Source organism: Lipophrys pholis (assembly GCF_963383615.2).
Source record: "Lipophrys pholis genome assembly, chromosome: 19".
In the NCBI taxonomy this organism is placed as follows: domain Eukaryota; kingdom Metazoa; phylum Chordata; class Actinopteri; order Blenniiformes; family Blenniidae; genus Lipophrys; species Lipophrys pholis.
Genome location: NC_137647.1, coordinates 12681402 through 12698997, shown reverse-complemented (window position 1 = coordinate 12698997; position 17596 = coordinate 12681402). Strand labels below are relative to the sequence as shown.

The window sequence follows — 17596 nt, the reverse complement described above, 5'->3', positions numbered from 1 at the left end:
CTCATAGTTTCCACAGGAAATAGCCCATATTCATTACGACCGACTCAATGTGTTTTCTTAATTCAGTATTGAAATAATATGGATGAACCTCTTCTTGACATTTTTTTTTGGGGATTTTATGTTTTCAAATTGAAAAAATTCTACCCTTTCATTGTGTTTTTTCATAAATTCTTCCAGCTGATTCTTTCAAACGCAAGGTTTTCATCAAACAAATTAAAAAGAATATCATAATTTAAATGCACAATCCTAAGGCCAAACCCTACGTTATAACATTAACTTCTTTTTGAGGTCATTGGCAGAGTTAAACTCTTAATTATTTCAATATGGTAGACTGGGTCTTTTCACTGAGTTTTTGTGGTAACGATAAAAAAAAAAAAAAAAAAAAAATCACTTTCTTACTTTTAAAACTTGAACATATTAACAAACAAAAACTGTCTGTTGATGAAGGCAAAAAATATTCAGACTTATTTTTAAAACCCATTCATACGATGAAGTATGTTTCAGATACTCCCTTCTGGCGTCACCACATCCGATCATGTTCGATTTGGCATACATTTTACACCGGATATCCTTCCTGATACAACCTGGGCAAGGGTCCTGCTCAGCGGTGACTCGTCTGCAATGGGAGTCAAACCTGGAAATCCACAGTTGCAGACTCGCTGCCCCAACCTAGAGGCCCATAATAAACTAATGTAGAATTGAATTGTGATTTGCTGTTGAGGAGATTTAGCTTCTCGACTAGGTATCGACTGAAGGAGGTGAATGAGTAAACTTTGGCCATGCCCGACTGGCACAAGAAATGGTGGAACATTTAAACACAGACACTTCCCAACTGTGAATATCTTCACATAAACACTCTTTATATTTTCCAGCCAGTGACCTCGGTGACCTAAAATTAAAATACTTCCCGTAGGGCTGTGAATATATCGCCCCTTGAGAGCAGGCAAACCATTTATAGACAGTTTACAGATCTGTGCGTCACTCAGAGATCCAAAGTGAGAGGAGTGATAATAAATCAGATATGAAATCAGCCGCTTCATTAAGGGATGCTGTCGCTGACATTGACCAAGTTATGAAGAGCGCAGCCATGCAGAGAGGACCAGGCACTAAACAGGCGCTGCAGCTGTCCTGCACACAGCGAGAGCTTGGCGGCTCAGACAGGAGCAGCACAGGGGCTGAGTGCTTCTGAGAGGATTGGGTTACCTCAGCTGAAGCCCGCATTCATGGAAAAGGAGGTCAGAGGTCAAAAGTTTTGCATGCATGCCTCAAGTTTTTTGATGCACGAATGCACAATGCGCATTTCAAACTACAAGCGGTCATTGAAAAAGTTGGCCCAGTGAATCTTCCTCCCCACCTTCCTTTGCCCGCTCTGACCAGGTTACAGTGAATCAATTTCAAGGATTTGAGAAAGCTTAAACAATTACAAGTGGAGGACATCAAACAGGTGGACTTACTGGATGCAACCTTTGCTCAGGACACAAAGGACAATAGGGTGTTACACTCTCACGTAACTGAAAAAATCTGGATATGCCTTTTGACATTTATAAAAACAATATTAAATACGTAACATGTGTACCGGGTATATGTGAGTTATGGGAGCTTCATTTCAATCAAGAAAACTGATGCACCTAATGTGCATTATGTAAAGACCCTATTATGTCACACATGCCTCCCGAAGCCCTTCAGTAGCATTAAGGGGATCATAGGTTTGAAGCACAAACCTGGCCCGTTTTCTCCAGTGTAATATTCAGAATGACTCCTGAACACGCTTTGCAACAGGAATACAAATTGTCTACTTGATATCATCCAAATGATAAATCACTCTCACTCTCGCTGTTTATTCTAAAGCCAATTAGTTCAAAGACATGCCATTTGAATTGAGGTCAAGCTTATTGCAGACACCAATTCACAATTTAAATGAGCTCTATTCCTACTGGAGGGAAACCAGAGTCTATTGAGATGTGCTTTTAAACTATTAACACTCATACATAAGTGGTTTGTTGTGTGTCAGCTGAATAGGCTATGCTTAACTTTAAGAAAAAAATACACTCAAACCGCTTTTGATTCATTATACAGCATGACATTTAGAAATATGAGTATAAGTATAAAACCATGCCGTTTAAACACTTCTCATCTCATTAATCTTCACCCTCCCCTCCTTTCAGTCTTCATAAGTTATCAATAAAGGGAGAGAATTTGAACTGACTCACAACCTGGGGATTTATTGTGTAACAAAACGTCCGATATGATTCAATCTTTGACTGTTTTGTGAATGGAGTCAGACAGAAAGATGTCGTCCTTGATGAAATGTGGATTTTTAGTATTACCAAAATCAGGTGTTGTGGAGCTGAAACTGATATGTGAAATAATAATTTTTGAAGTAGAAAACTTCAAATGTAGAAATTATGCAAGACAAGTTTTCAGGTAGTATACATTTTTTGAATTTTTGATTAGATTTTTGATTATTTTTTTTGCCATGCCATGTAACTATTACCTACAAGGTGTTTATTTGGCTGCTCTCTTTTTAAAGTGCTCATTACATCAGGTCACAGCAGCTTGCTCACTGGCAGTGACTGAGCTGCTTTTATTACGTCAAACACTCTTCCTGCAACTAGGATCCGGACTCCAGTACCCCACACTAAAGGTTAGGACAAATCCCATACTTTATTCCCAATATTCTAAACATAGTTTCTCTATTTCACTTTACTTGTTTTGGAAAAACAAAATTGTGATCATTTTATAATAGAATTTCTTCTCAAAGTCCCAATTGACTTAATTGAATAAACAAAACTTTTGTGTATCCGTCGGTGCATTTCATGGATTACAGACTTCAAACAATAACAACAATAATGACAAAAAAGCATAGAAAATACAAGCAACAGAGACCGAACCTCCCAGCAGCTGAATGCAAAGACCGTGACAGCTGAAAGTGACCCAGACTGATGAGCAGGCAGGCTCGCCACAGCAACACATTGCAACATTCATGGTTTGTTTATTTCACTTCTTTTTAAAGTCAAGAATTTAAATGAGTATTTCTGTATTAATCATTTTTACACACACAAAACTACTATTTCCACAAGATGCGGCAATTGCAGTTGAGTCTGGAGTTCAGAATTCCACTTTGAGATAAAACTTCAGAATGCCACAGATAATTTAGAATGTTAAACAATTACAGATTTGAAAATTATAATTTTTTTTTTTACATCCTCATCAGACAGTTTAGACACATTAGGCATGTTGATTTATATCATGCACAAACTGCTTGTATAGTCTCGAATTGCTTTACACTGTTTAATCCATTCACCAATTCACACACTAATGGAAACGACTGCCATGCAAGGTGCATGAAGAGCAACATGGCAGAGACACGTAAACACAAGGACAGGGCGAGGTGAAACCTCCACACTTGGTATTGGAAGATGGCTCATTCTACAAAATGGAACCCAGAGGTCGCGATATGGACGGTTTGCACTTTCAGAAAGGACGTTTCTTATGATTGGAACTATCTGTGACTGAAGATCAAAGATTTAACTCAAACAACTAAACTGTTTCAGTCTCTAATATGTAGTCCCCTCTTGTCCTTGACGATGTGACTACCCCACACATTCATCTGTGGTTGACTAGAAAGAGTCCCTCAAGTTTTACCATCTAAAAAATTCTTCTGTGTTGTTAGATTCTTTTTTTAGGATATAGCCACTCGTATCATTAACCTGCATGATGAAGGAAGATGAGGTCTGCATGATGACCGCATCGCTGCATCTCAGGGCCATAAACAGCACTGGCTTCATAAGGCCAAGTCAAATACAGAATATTCCCAGAATGCATTTCAACGGGGTCGTTATGCTAATTTTAGCACAGCAGCCAATGGCGGTCCAGACGTTGTGGTCCAGATACAGGAGGAGCAGGATCAGGTTACAGGGTGAGACACGCAGGACTCTTCTGGCCTGGTTCATCTGATCTATTGCTCCTGACATATGTGCATATAGCTGAGATCTTTGAGTTACAACACTAAAAACACTGTTGATCATGTGACAGCATTACTCTCGGGGGGTGGGAGGGTCAGGCATGCCTCCTTGTAATACCAATCCTGTATGGCCTCACACATCATAACTTTGGTGAACAGTAGTAAATCCAAACTGACACAGCGTTGCATCTGAAGGCAGTACAGGACCATCCTTGGTCAAAGTGTTCTCATCTGAAGAGACCCCGAGGAATGCAATCCAAGTGTGCTCCTACTCTTGGGCGGCTTCAAAAACAGTTTTGAAGCAAAGACTCAGGCTGAAATAGGGGCTGGGTGACTTTGCAGTTTCGCCTTTTCATCACTTGTATCCAAATATAAAAGCCTCTGCAAGTTGTCTGGCCATACTTTATTAATAGTCTTATTTCTAACAATTCTGGGTAACTCACACTCCATATTCACATAACACCGTATCAGCTTCTGTACGTCTGAAAACTGCAGCTCAGAATATGCTGTTCCCGCCTGTCAAGTCCAACATCCTGGTTAAGTAATGTGATTAATAAACCATGAGTCGACTGAGACGCGTCTCTATCCTCAGCGCTGGAGTGAACTTTCATTTTGGCACCCCGGAGCTGAAGCCATATCCATTCATAGATGCATGTGTGAACCCCGCCACAGAGGCCAAGATCATTCAGTGTATAAGCACTCGGCAGCCCCGGGGAATGGTGCAAACCCCAGGAAATACTGCACCGCGCAACACTGCCACACATGCTCACATTCATAGAGACTTAGCACAATGGCAGCGGTGAAGCAAAGCTCAGAGGTGTTGGAGGAGGACAGATCAGGCAGTTCTCTGAAATTCGCACACGCGCACTCACGGTTTCACGCGCAAAGCAGAAAAGCAAGCCTTCATCTGCACACCAGTCTATACGTTAGTCTGAGCTAATAATGGAGATGAAAGCATGTGAGTTGGTGGCAGGCTGTTGGCGTTAGCTCGGGTGTCAGGTGTTAGAGAGTCCCACATGGATTTGATCGGCTGTTTGCCGTTCCTAAGAACTTCCTGTCAAAAAGTAGATCCCCATAATCCCGACTGTTGACAGCAGTTGCCGTGAACTGAGTGAACCTGACGTACACCAGCCCCCTCTCACATTTAAATCCAGCGCACTGCCTATATTATTCACTCAGCTTGTCCCCCATTCACCTGCCAGCGGGTTAAAAACTGGTATCTGAAAAGTGTCAGGATTTCAGCAACAGTGGAAATGATGACAGCGCACTTCTCACATCAATGGAAGAAGTTGGAAACTCTTGGAAGAGAAAAAAACTTTCGATCCATGGACATGAATAAAAAAAACTTTTTTTTTTTTTAAAATGTAGCACCACAAACACAAACTCGGAGCAGAAAACTGAATAAATTGGGAGCATCTGTTAGTTTCTACACAAACCATTTTGATGTAATAAACAAGAACAACTTCATGGCAAGGAGTATTGTTGTTCTCAGTGATGTCCTCTACAGCTGTCCTTTGCTGCTATGGCATGCCTGAGCTTCTGCAATGAAACACAAATAAACTGCAAGCTTGCTCACTGCAATCACTTCTCAAAGAAAAGCTCAATAAGACAGTTGATCAACATCATGATTGCTGCTTCCTGAATCCTTCTTAACACAATGCGAGTTCCACTGATTCCTAAAATCACTGTACTGCTTTGTTGTGTGTCAAAGGGTAGATTGAAAAATAGCTTTTCTTCTCTGTGAAACATCTGCTCAAACACGTTCAATTCACTTGTGCACAACCACATTCTTTGCGTTATCTCGGGCAGGTTCGCTCAATGTTTCCGGGGTCAAAGTCAAGACAAGTCAAAGCATTAAAAGAAAAGTCTCATGTCCTAATGGTGCTGTTTGAATAAAGCTGTTCTTTTGGTGTGCTTTTCTGATCATTTTTTTGGGGGGAGAGATCATGTTGATTAAAAAAACGCAATAAATCATGTGAGCAAAATCTCTTGTGTGTCATCAGGACATGCCAATACTTCCATATTTAAATTTTTTTTAATGTACATTTAAAGTGTGAAGAATAAAGTGAATCAGGGCTTCATTGGCCCTCATGTTCAATTACTGAAACTTGAAGCATTAATAGTGCTGCGTATATGTATAAGATGTGCTTCATGCCTTATAGAATCTCTTATAATAACCTGAAAAATCCCTTTCACGAAAGTATAATATGTAAACAAGAGCTTAGTTGGGCTTCGGTGCCTTTCTGTGTGGAGTTTGCATGTTCTCACTGTGCATGGATTTTCTCTCACAGTCCCCAAAAAATCAATTTGACCAAAATGGTGACACTAAATTGCCTGTAGGTGTGAAAGTATCTCTGTCTCTGTGGATCCTGTGATGTCCCTGTCTTCACCTATCGTCAGTGTGGGTGGACTCCAGCGCACGACCACCTGGAGTTGGATAAAGTGGCACAGAAGGTGGATGGATTTAACTAAGAGTTGAACGCTATCAATGCTACAGACAGACAGACAGCCTACCTCTGCCAATCTACAGGACCTGTTACAGATCTAATCTTGTGCAGGCAATGTTCTCACATGATGTTCTCAGTTCAAACTGTTTTTGTGAGCAAAATGTCACTTGAGGCGTCCTTGTTCACAGGAGCTCAGCAGACTGTATCCTATCCATGCATAGATATGCATTTCCACATAGCGCACACACAGTTTCAATGAGAACATAATCCATTTGCACATTGACCTGATAAACATATGTGGTGTACTGAGACCTTGAATAACTTCATGTTACATCATTCAATTAATTGTTGGATAATGGAAACTGAAACCGCAGGCATCTGATGCCGTGGTAACAGTGAAAGCCCTTCTCACATTAAAGGAGATCACAACCAGATGGCACCAAGTTTCCATGCAGCGCTGCCTGAAGTCTACCCTCTAGTGGCTTACATGGAAAACTTCAGAATCTTCTTATACAACAGGCTCAATCTCAACACTCTGCAGCCGACAAAGGCCCGTCTTCCTTTTCAGATTTTACACCCTGCCTCTATTGTTACCAGTGGAAAGGCACAGACCTGAAAGCCTTTTCCTTTATACTCACACCAGACATCCTTTCTTTCTCCTACTTTTGTGTGTGTGAGTAACAATTTGCCGTGTGAAAGAGAGAAAAACACTTACCAAAACTGTTTTATTTTCTCCTCAAGGAAAAAGCAAGTCAATTTACAGCGTGAAACTTTTCTCCAGTGTTTTACATGTATATTGAAAAATACATTATAGTCACAGGCTTTAAAAAAACAGCAGTCAGCACAAACAATCCGGCTGCATTACCAAGCTTGATAAATAAAGGGTTTATTTGTCAGAAGTCTGGAGACAGGTCATGTTTTTATTCTTCAGGTTTGGCGGCAGCATCAGTGGTAACGCTGTTGTCCACCTCGTATATGTGTTCAGCGCTGGCGGTTTGGTCATCCTGCGTACTGTGGTCACCCTCGCGGTCAGCATCGTGATTTAGCTGGGCATATTCCACCGACGCCTGGAGAGGGGAAATACTTCATTTATAAAGATTTTTGATTACGTTACGGATTGAAAAGTTTGGAGATTATGCAAACAAACTGGAACAGGCACTGTGCTACAGCTGTCAGGAATGATCCATTATTCCAATATTATCTGATGATGGGATGAATCATAACATGTAGCAGTGTTTAGTGATATAGTCTTGAATTGTTAAGATTTTATTATTATTATTATTATTATTAAATGTTGAATTGTTAAGATAGGTTAGCTAGTTTTATTAAAAATAACGTTCATACAAAATATTCCAGAAATTACAGAGAAAAATCTTGTATCGGGTTAGTTCATAATAAAAGCAGGTTTTCATTTCCAAACTGCTTTTTTTTTTAAACTTTTCTCACAAGTGTCAGGGTTTGAGTACAGGCTGGGCCTTTCTGGAGTTTGCATGTTTCATACGTGGGTTTTCTGCAGGGCCCACAGTCTAAAAACATGTATGTGAATTTGATGAGTGACACTAAGTACCTTTAAAGCCATTTTAGCCACATTTCAGACCACATCCCTTCACAAAAGTGGCGTATCACTTTTTTTCTTTTTTTTTTAATCTTCCAAGGTACTTCCAAAGAAGTTAAGGATGGCAAAACTTTTTCGCACATCTGGCAGTACATCAGTAGTCCCCAAACACAAAGTTATAATGAACTGTTTGTTCATGAGAAGAAAAGTGAGTAATCCTGGTACAGATGTTATGGACCCACCCAGAAGAGCCCCCTTCTCCACAGACAACTGGGAGACTTTCTAAGTCCACAAAAGAACTGTGAGGAGTTTTACAAGCTGCCGTAAGTAGACTACTAACCGTTTACCAAAAATAATTTAATCAGATGCTTCTACGTCTAGAATCTTTGAGATACTACACCTTTATTTCGTCCACCTTTGGAAAGCTCCCCGAGAGCCACGGAAGAAATGACAGTGCTGTTTTTATTAGTTAAGTACCACTCATTCCCCTGATGAGTGGACTGAGTGATGTGTGAAATCACTGGAGTGGCCCATTAATTAATTAGAATAAATGTTATGGACGTGTGTCATTAGAATATAATTAGTGCCAAATAATGAAATCATTTCCAGGACATTTCCCACATAATTGCTGCTACATTGTCATGAAATTTATTCAGGAGCATAATACTATTAGATAGTAATTTTCATTTAATGGAATACAACACTTACAGTAACCTGTCTCTACACATTAAAAATGGACTCCACGGGATTTCTTTTTAGTGCACTACGTCTGCCTGTGAGACGTCACTCTGAGGCAAAGATTCATGAGTGTGTGTGTGTGTGTGTGTGTGTGTGTGTGTGTGTGTGTGTGTGTGTGTGTGTGTGTGTGTGTGTGTGTGTGTGTGTGTGTGTGTAGTCTTATGAACATGCACTGTATGCTTGCCGTGACACAACTTACCCCATCAGCCAGCTCTGGAACACCTGTAAAAACAAAACCAGGGACAAGCTCAGGAAACAAAAGGAGTCAGAGGATTAAAGGAGGGCTTGTGTAGTCATCAACACTCCCATGAAACCACTCTCTTCACAGGAAGCAGGGCGCTTATCACACCACCAACACTCACATTCATGTTGCCGCTAAGCAAGGCTGTGCCCACAAGAAAGTCTCTTCTACATAAAAAATATGCTAAATTTTCATGGCTTCTGCTGCATCATTGCATGATTGCATTTTTAACCGTTCCTATGTCGTTGGGACCCCATGTTTGAACAATGGAGTGGAGTTTGTCCCAAGAGTATCAAACAATCAACTGTTGCTCACTTTGTCTTAACGGATGCAGACTCTGTTTAGCGCTGTTGTTAGAACAGGAAGGTCTCTCTGACGAAAGCAGGAAGTGGACACCTGGCGACAGGGCCTTCTCTTTTAATGGGACATTCTTCTGCTAACAATGCTGATGTGTATAGTTGGAGTTGATCCTGTTTCCTGTTGCCTTTTTTTTTTCTTTCTTCAAAATGCCAGTGACCTGATTTCTGTCTCTGTGTAAAAGGGATCTGCATTGTGGAGTAGGATGTTGGTCATACCTTGCTGAGAGTTCCGTACTTCACTGTACACAGTGTCTGTGCCTTGTTTCACTGGAGCTGCTATGAAGCGAATAATATGCAATTATTTTAGAGTGTGTATTGATGTACAGATTAGTCATTGCTTGAAGCAATAAAGTCTCACCTCTGTTGGGATCTGCCTGTGTGGTCTGCACCTCGGTGTACTGCGGCTCTGGCTTTTCTGCAGCGATCGCACTATTCTGGTCATCAGACTCTGAGGAGCAGCACAGTTTCACACAAACTCTATACTTATTTAATGCTTTACAATAAATCCTCTGGTAATGTTACAGGACAAATCGATGCATTTCAAAGTATATTAGTCAGATGATTCTATATCCTCTCGTAAAAAAAAAATCATTAAAGTATGAAACGGAATAATTCATGCAAAAACCCAATGGTACTCTAAAAATGTCAAAACTAGGAAATAATCAAAATGAACAAACGAGGGACTGCAAAACTACACTCTTGTTGGTGTCAATCTGTCAGAAACGGCCTAAAAAGCATCAGTGAGACACATTTTTGCACTGAAGAGGATCATCCTTCATTATAAATAAACTGAAATCTGAGTTAATCCACATCCATCATCATCCAGCTGTAAATACTCACTAAGTGCTTCAAACATATTAATCCACAGTTACAAGATAATACATGATTTGAAGATGTGCAGTCTCATTAAAAAAAAAAGATTGTATTATTGTGAAGTGTCCTTCCATTGTTGGACAAATGGATTAGTGAAGGATGGAATGCAAATTGCAATTTTTGATCTTTTTATGGGATAAAATTACAAAAAAATCAAATTTGTCCACTTACCTGAACCTGATACATGTTCACTCCAAATACTTTTTCCCATCATGCCTGGAGTGACTGTGTGAGACACAAATGTTGTGAGCAAACTGATATCCAACAATCTTCAGTGTTGCTGAACCACGATGGACACTAGTTTCACTATATGAGACTCTACCGTTTGCTGCCTCATTGACCTCGGCCTGGGTGAGGCTCAGGCGCTCTGCTTTGGTACCGGCTGACTTCCTGAGACAAAGTCAACAAAATGCACAATCAACTGTGGGCGTCAATCTCGTGTCACGTTTTATGACATCACCTTTAAAGCACTGAGCTTTGGTGAACAAACACACGCGATCTGACTTACACCGACAGTTTGCCAGTTTTCTTCCTCTTAAAATATAGGAGACGTCGTCTGAAGGCAATAACGAGGATCAAAGCCAGTATGAACAGGATGCAGACGACTACGATCAGGCCTTTCTTCCAGCCAGCCAACTTCACTGCAGAATACATAAAAAATAATGAACCAATAGAATTAATAACTTCACAAATGTACTCAGAACATCAAACTTTTCATTTTGAAGTAGGCAACGTTTCACTTCTGGAAGTGCAATAAGGTTCAATAAAGAAGTTCTGGGATTGTTTCTGTTGTGCAGTGTGTCATGTGAGTGACTTCCTGTGAGCCAGCGTTGCCAGGAAGTCAATACTAAAGTATTACACATGTACGAGCACATTAGAGATGTTACCATAGACCTCAAACTGCAATGATGAACGTCTCTATTCTCAGGCGTTAATGTGGAGGATCGCCACTGGTGACAGGTACTGAAATATTACGGATCTGAGACTATCTTCAAAGTAGAAAAAGTGCTGATGCTCTCCAAGAATGAAGCCAGGAGTACAATCAATACCATGTTTGTTGTTTTCTGAAACATTGACAGAGCTTTCAACCTTTAAATTTACCCCCGCTGGGTCAGACAATCAATATCAGACAGAGAAATAGCATTTTACATTTCTTCTTTTTCCGAGAGATGAAGCTCAATTTAAAGCGACGCAGCTGCAGTGTATAGGAAGTCAGGATTCACAGAAAGCGTCTCAACCCTGGCTGCCGCACAAAATGATCACTTAGAAGAGGATAGTGGCTATATCGAATTGAGATACGCATTTTTCTTGAATCAGTGCCCAACATTTTGCTTACATCACGCCAGACACCTCCTATATCTTACAAATATTCATTAATTTATTCAAACTTTGCTGCAAAAATGACATATCTGTCACACTAACTGCAGCTGATGTTTTTTTGTCTTCTACTCTGATGAATGATGAGTCAACAAAACAAACAGACACTTCGAGATGTGCTTCTTTTGAAACACGAAGAAGAAAAATTTAGTTTTGCATATTTTTGTTTGGCGCTCTCTCACCCTTGCTTTCTTGCTGTCACGCTGGGATTTCTTTGACGGCTCAAACAAAAATCTACATAGCATGTGATCACAGTGAAAACACACACAAACCCAGTGAAGATAAAAATGTACCTCCAATCATGACAGCTGGACTCTGTCTGGTTTCCTTGGCCTGGTTTGTTACCACACAGTAGTACTCTCCCCCATGAGCTCCTCTGACATTGTGTATCCTGTAGGATCCTTGCAGTTTGTTCGATAACTGTGAGTCTAGTGCTCCTTTTTTCCCCTTGTGGTACCAGGTGAAATTGATGGGCGGACTGCCTTTCTGGACGGAGCAGATCAGAGTCATGTTGTGTCCCTCGGAGATGTCGCCCACACCAGGATAAATGGTCAACGCTGGCTCTGAGACGGGCTCTGCACGAAGGAGAGTGTGTGTTAGGCCAGCAGTTCAACGTGTTGTACATCAGGTTGTTGATCGTATCGTTGCCATCGTCAACACACCTATGATGGTTGCTGATTGCAGCAGCTGCTGTCCTAATCCTACCATGGGAGGCTGGCGTGGACTGTTCTTTGCGTGGCAAACAAAATTTTTCATGTCTGTGCTCTTGAAGATGGCTGCAATGTTAAAGACGGCCTCTTCTTCTGGCCTGCTCACGACCCTCGGCTGAGTCAGCCTGTTCGGGCCGTGCAGGGTGTACACAATGGGCAGAGTGCCACTATCACTGTGACAGCGCAGCTGGAAGGGCTTCCCCAACAGCAGCGTACCCCCCACCACACTCAGCACGGGTTTTGAAACAGGGACTGGAAGTAAGAGCGAGACACAGTTTGATTAGAATTTGTAAACATCATTAGTCTCAAATATGACCAACAGTAGCCTTCTATAATGCACTAAAATGATTATGATTCAATGCGCTAGATGACTTACCTTTGGCTTTTACAACGAGTGTTGGGCTTTCTTTGATGAAAGTATGTTCTCCAGAAGAAGCCTGAGCATTGCAGGTGTAGTTCCCATTTTTATGAGGGTGTGCTACACTGATGTATGTCCCCGCACTGGTGATTTTAACGTTATCTTTGTAGTAGGAGTATCGTATGGTTTCATTGTTGATCTTGTCCGAAACATAAATGGACACAGAGCAGGACATTATGAAGCGGTCTCCTTCAAACAAGTCGCTTGGCTCCACAGTCAAACGCGGCTTCGAGAACAACTCTGTTGAGGTTTAGAAAGCAAGAATAAAATATGTTTATACAGTTTATGGTTTCATTCATTCATATGTGGGGATTTAGACATAGAACAAAAGAGCCCTTGCTTTTAAAGGAAACTTGCCTTTGACTGTTATTGTTCGATAGGCTTCTTTCTGCACATTGCCCCACTCTGCTTTACACATCAGCTCCCCAGAGCCAACTTCTTCAGCAGTGAATTGATGACTGAGCGCTGTGGCTGCCACTTTCTTGAGGATCCTCCTGTCCTTTGTGAGAAACACTTCTATATTTTTCAGAGGACTGCCGACCACTTTACAGACCACTTCCACTATGTCTCCTTCATAGACATCAGTGGACGGCAGCACGTTCATGATTGGGGAAATGTTGAGAGCTGCAAGAGAAAAACCACAGCCGTCAGACCCACTCCTTGTTTAGGCAGTTTGTCTGCTGTAACTTGATTTGTTCACCTCGGATGATCACTTGAATCTCTTCACTGTTGTTCGAACGTCTTGTCCCAGAAACTAAGTGGATCTCATAGTCACAGAAGAGAAAGCAGTCGCCAATGTGCTTCAGCCTTAACGTGGTCTCCGTTGAATTCCCAGTGGTCGCCAGCTGCTTCATCTTCTCGGGCTCACCGGTCCTAAATCTCTGGTAAAACCGAAATATGAGGGATCCTTTCTCCTCCGGAGCACTGCAGGTGGCTGTGAACTCCTCATTCTCATAGGGACTTAAATTATTCAGATGCAGGTTGGGGGTCTGTAGTCCTGAGGAGATGGAGACCCAGTGGGAGAGTGAAAAGCACAGCTATTACTTTGCATACTGATGTTCATTGAGATTTATAGCTACTGTACACATTTTTCAGCTGCCGGATTGTGAGGAATGTATTGCTCTCAGGTGAAAACTTTGCAATGAAAAATCGTAATCTAATAAGGACTGACAACAGCTACTGTGTTTCTTTGGCTTATGAAATTAGAAGGTTTCAAAAATTCAAGGGATGTTGCATTTTTGCTTTGTATAAATGATTCAGAGAATATAGATGGAGTTTGCTCCCCCCAAAGCTGCTGATACATGAAAAAGTTCAAGCTATATATATTCTATATTTATTGTTTTTTTTTATTAAACTACATTTCAATAAGGCACACACGCACACACGCACGCACCATTGAATTGCTGTACGTTCATTTCTTGCAGATATTGTCTAGACTTAACCAACATTATTAAATAACAATAATAATAATAAGAATAATGATAATAATAATCTCATTATCACCTGAGATTGCAATGCAAAATACATGCAGTGTATCCACTGATTGTTCAATCATATCCATTTAAAAACGACATGATCTTCATCTTCTTTGGCACACTTCAGGCTGTATAATGTTTGTGGAAGACAGTTGTGTTAAATTATTGGCGGATAAAACTGTCCATAATTTTATTTGGTACTTATTTTGGCCCTTGTTCAGATTACAGGCAGCAAAGGAAAATTTCATCTTGAGGCCTTGGTTGTCTAGAGATGACCCTGGCTACAGACTTGTTGAATTACTACCTTAACCCAACCTGAACCTTAGATCTTAATACGACCATAAAATATGTCATTGCTTAGAAGTTTACAGATTCCCTTTGGGGACATTCTCTTTGTCCATGACAAGTATGTCAGCTAAACAGATTTAAGAGCCCACCACAAAAATAAACAAACACACGCTTCTGTTCGGCTTTACCTGTGACATCAAGTTTATGGCGGATGCTCGTTCTGCTCTTGTCCTTGACGGTGACTCTGCATTCATAATTCCCAGAGTCTGCCGCGCGGGCAGGGTTGAGTTCGTACTCGATCGAATCTTCTGTGGTGGTGGAGGCGTGGATGAGAACATCATCCTGTGTAAGCTGGAACGTGTGTGTCAGGTGAGGGATGTTGTTGTGACTGACGCTGACCTGGCAGCGAACCGTCACCGCTGTCCCGCTCTGAACTGTGCTGCCGGGCAGGATTGTGAGGCCAACAGCATCTATAATGTATGCTGTGGTTCACAGTGTCAATCACAAACACACAAAGACAGACAGAAAAAAAACAACCAAGAACATAAATTAGAAATAAATAATAAAACACAATACAAGTGTCAGGTGACAACTGGAGGAAGGCACTCCCTGGTCCACAGTCAGCACAGTAAACATGAGCTCCTGAAGGAAGGAAAAAGCCTTAACAAACAGTGTCTGACCCTCTACTTCCCCTGGGAGAGCTGGGTGGATTTATCCCGCCGTTAATGCTCCCTCAGCCACAATAACACACTTTAACCCAAAACACTCACATCCTCAAAGTAGTGCTCCAAAACTGTGAGCTGGACTCAAGCTTTGAGTTTAGATTTTTAGGCCAAAACAAATCGACCTTGAGCTGGTTAGTTTTTTTTGTGTGCCTAATATGAAATTATTGTCATTTCAGGATATAAAATTCAAAGCTTCTGTTGGAAATTACAAACAAATAGAACAACTTTAATGATCCTGAATACCTTTTGGAAGAAAATCTTTTATCTTTCTACATATATGGACATTGTCTCAAATCATTCTATACTGTTAGTTGCATTCTCCAATTCTCTCACAATGTCAAACAACAATGGCTACCATACAAGGTGCGAGGACTCGATTAGGAACAGTGTGGAGTTTAGCGTCTTGCTCAGTCACACTTTAATACATTGGCAGGACCAGCTGAGAGACTGAACCATCAACCAAAGCAATAAACTGGAAACTGGACCCCTGTTGGATGTGTTGACGAATGAAACACGTCAAAATGTTACAGAAAACCATTCTGAATTCACAAAATTGCAAATTTGAAAGATGATCGGCCACAAAGAGGGGAAATGAAAAGCAACAGAAGGGATTCAGAAACTATTCGAAGACAAACGTTGTGGGGCGCCAGCTGAGGAAACGCTTCTCACCGTGAGAGGCGTTTCCTCTTCACACCTACTTTTTTAATATGCTTTAAACAGATGCAATCGAAATGTGTTCAGATGTAAGTCGTATTGCATTTTGTAAATGTATTTATACTCCTAGTATTTTGCGTTACTGCAACACATGCTAGATATTCCATATTGAGGAAGGCAAACATCCTAAATTAACCTGTCCACCAGCACCATTTTGAATACCTTTTAATAACTGAAACGCTTCAGCAGATCAGGCCTCTTGTTTTTCTATTGATGTATCGCACATTTGTACCACAGCTTACTGCAAACACTGCCAACGTAACACCACAATTTTAAGGAGGATTTGTGCCACACACTAAATGACTAGTCTCTACAAACAAGAAGTCAGTATAATCAATTAGCTTTGGAGGCAGTGGTTGGCAGGTTGTGTTGTCTTCGCACCTTGACACAAGCAGCTGGCTGTCTGACCCGTCTTCCAGCCTGTACAACACCAAGCCAAACTAATTGGCTGGTGGCTGGAACTGGCATGATGAAGCGATCACTGTCCTCATCCAACATTTGTTTAGCTAAATGGCATTTCATTCCTTTCACGCGGAATGCCACGACAACAGCCTTGTTAACAACTCAAACAGAGGGAAAAGCCAGGCTAAATTTGCATTGCCATTCAAACGGTTTGAATGACGATTAAAAAAAGTTCATTCAAACTCACGCTGATGTGAGAGATTACACGGCGTCACCTGTGACAGCCAGAAATAGCTTCAGAGAATTTCTCCAAGGACTTGAAAACATCAAGGAGGCCAGGAGTGCACAGAACAATGCCTGTTTCCTGCAAAAATAACTCTTTTTGATGTGCTTGGTGGAAATGGTTGCCTTGTCAAAAACAGGGAGGACTGGATAACCTCAAACTGTCGCAATGTTTTAAAGTCTACAGACTCTCAGAGCAATTATTAAACATGAGTCCAATACAGAATAGTGGCTTTATACTTACATGATTGCCCTCTGGTACAATGCCCTGAGACAGAGGGAGAGACAGAGAGAAAGAAGTAAGAATCAGACTATTCCATTTAAACACAAATTTAAAGGGATATCCTTTATCCTTGAAGAGACACAGCAGTAAGTCCTCACATGTGTGTATGAAGCTGGCGAGAAGCAGAAGCGGCAGCAGGCCGGGGGGTCTGGAGCCCATCCTGAGTGAAAGTGGTTTACCACTGTAGGATGAAGATACAGCTGCACAAAGAAAAGAAGACAGAGGCCAGCGAGGCCAGTCTGAACAACAGGGGTGGACCTCGTTAGAGGAGAGGTGGAGTGTGTGGAAGTCAAACCCTGTTTAAGGCATTGATGGTGCTGAGGGAGGGGTGTTCCCCGTCTTATCAGCCATACTCGCTGTGTTGCTTGACCCTCCAGGAAGTGGCTGTTACTTCCTCAGGATCCTGGCATTTACTGGACTGTTTTTATTTGTAGGCGAGAGAGGAGAAAAATTCAACAAAAGGAAGGAACCTTCCAGCCCTCTAACCTCACATCCTCCTCAGTTCTCTCAAGAAGGTGCTTCTGAAATGCCACAGCAGCCATGTTGGTCTGTAACCGCACCACCTGTGATTGCATTTTTAATAATGAAAATAGCTTTGCTGTTCTCCAGACAGACTAACCAAAACAACAAACACATTGGAAATTATGCAAGAACCTAAACACTCTACTTTCCTGGGCCCACAATCTCACTCACTTTTTCTTTAATTATTAATGCCTTCTGCTCTCTGTTGAACTGTGGGGAAATC

General features: G+C 41.3%; 1 protein-coding gene across 2 annotated transcripts; it reads right to left on the bottom strand.

Moving 5' to 3' along the window:
• Positions 1 to 7117: 7117 nt before the first annotated feature.
• pecam1a (platelet and endothelial cell adhesion molecule 1a) lies at positions 7118 to 17369 on the bottom strand. 2 transcript variants are annotated; one of them, XM_080488616.1, is made up of 15 exons: positions 16950 to 17369; positions 16813 to 16836; positions 14634 to 14927; positions 13383 to 13679; positions 13040 to 13306; positions 12641 to 12922; positions 12217 to 12516; positions 11848 to 12129; positions 10686 to 10818; positions 10500 to 10567; positions 10349 to 10402; positions 9663 to 9752; positions 9521 to 9580; positions 8904 to 8926; positions 7118 to 7478 (listed from the first exon to the last, which is right to left on the bottom strand). In XM_080488616.1, the coding sequence occupies exons 1-15, from the start codon at positions 17008 to 17010 to the stop codon at positions 7332 to 7334; spliced, it is 2382 nt and encodes a 793-aa protein (XP_080344742.1). In that variant the 5' UTR covers positions 17011 to 17369; the 3' UTR covers positions 7118 to 7331. The 2 variants fall into 2 exon arrangements, with proteins under 2 accessions (XP_080344742.1, XP_080344743.1); XM_080488617.1 differs by having other exon boundaries at positions 7119 to 7478; positions 10349 to 10393; positions 16950 to 17094.
• Positions 17370 to 17596: the final 227 nt, after the last annotated feature.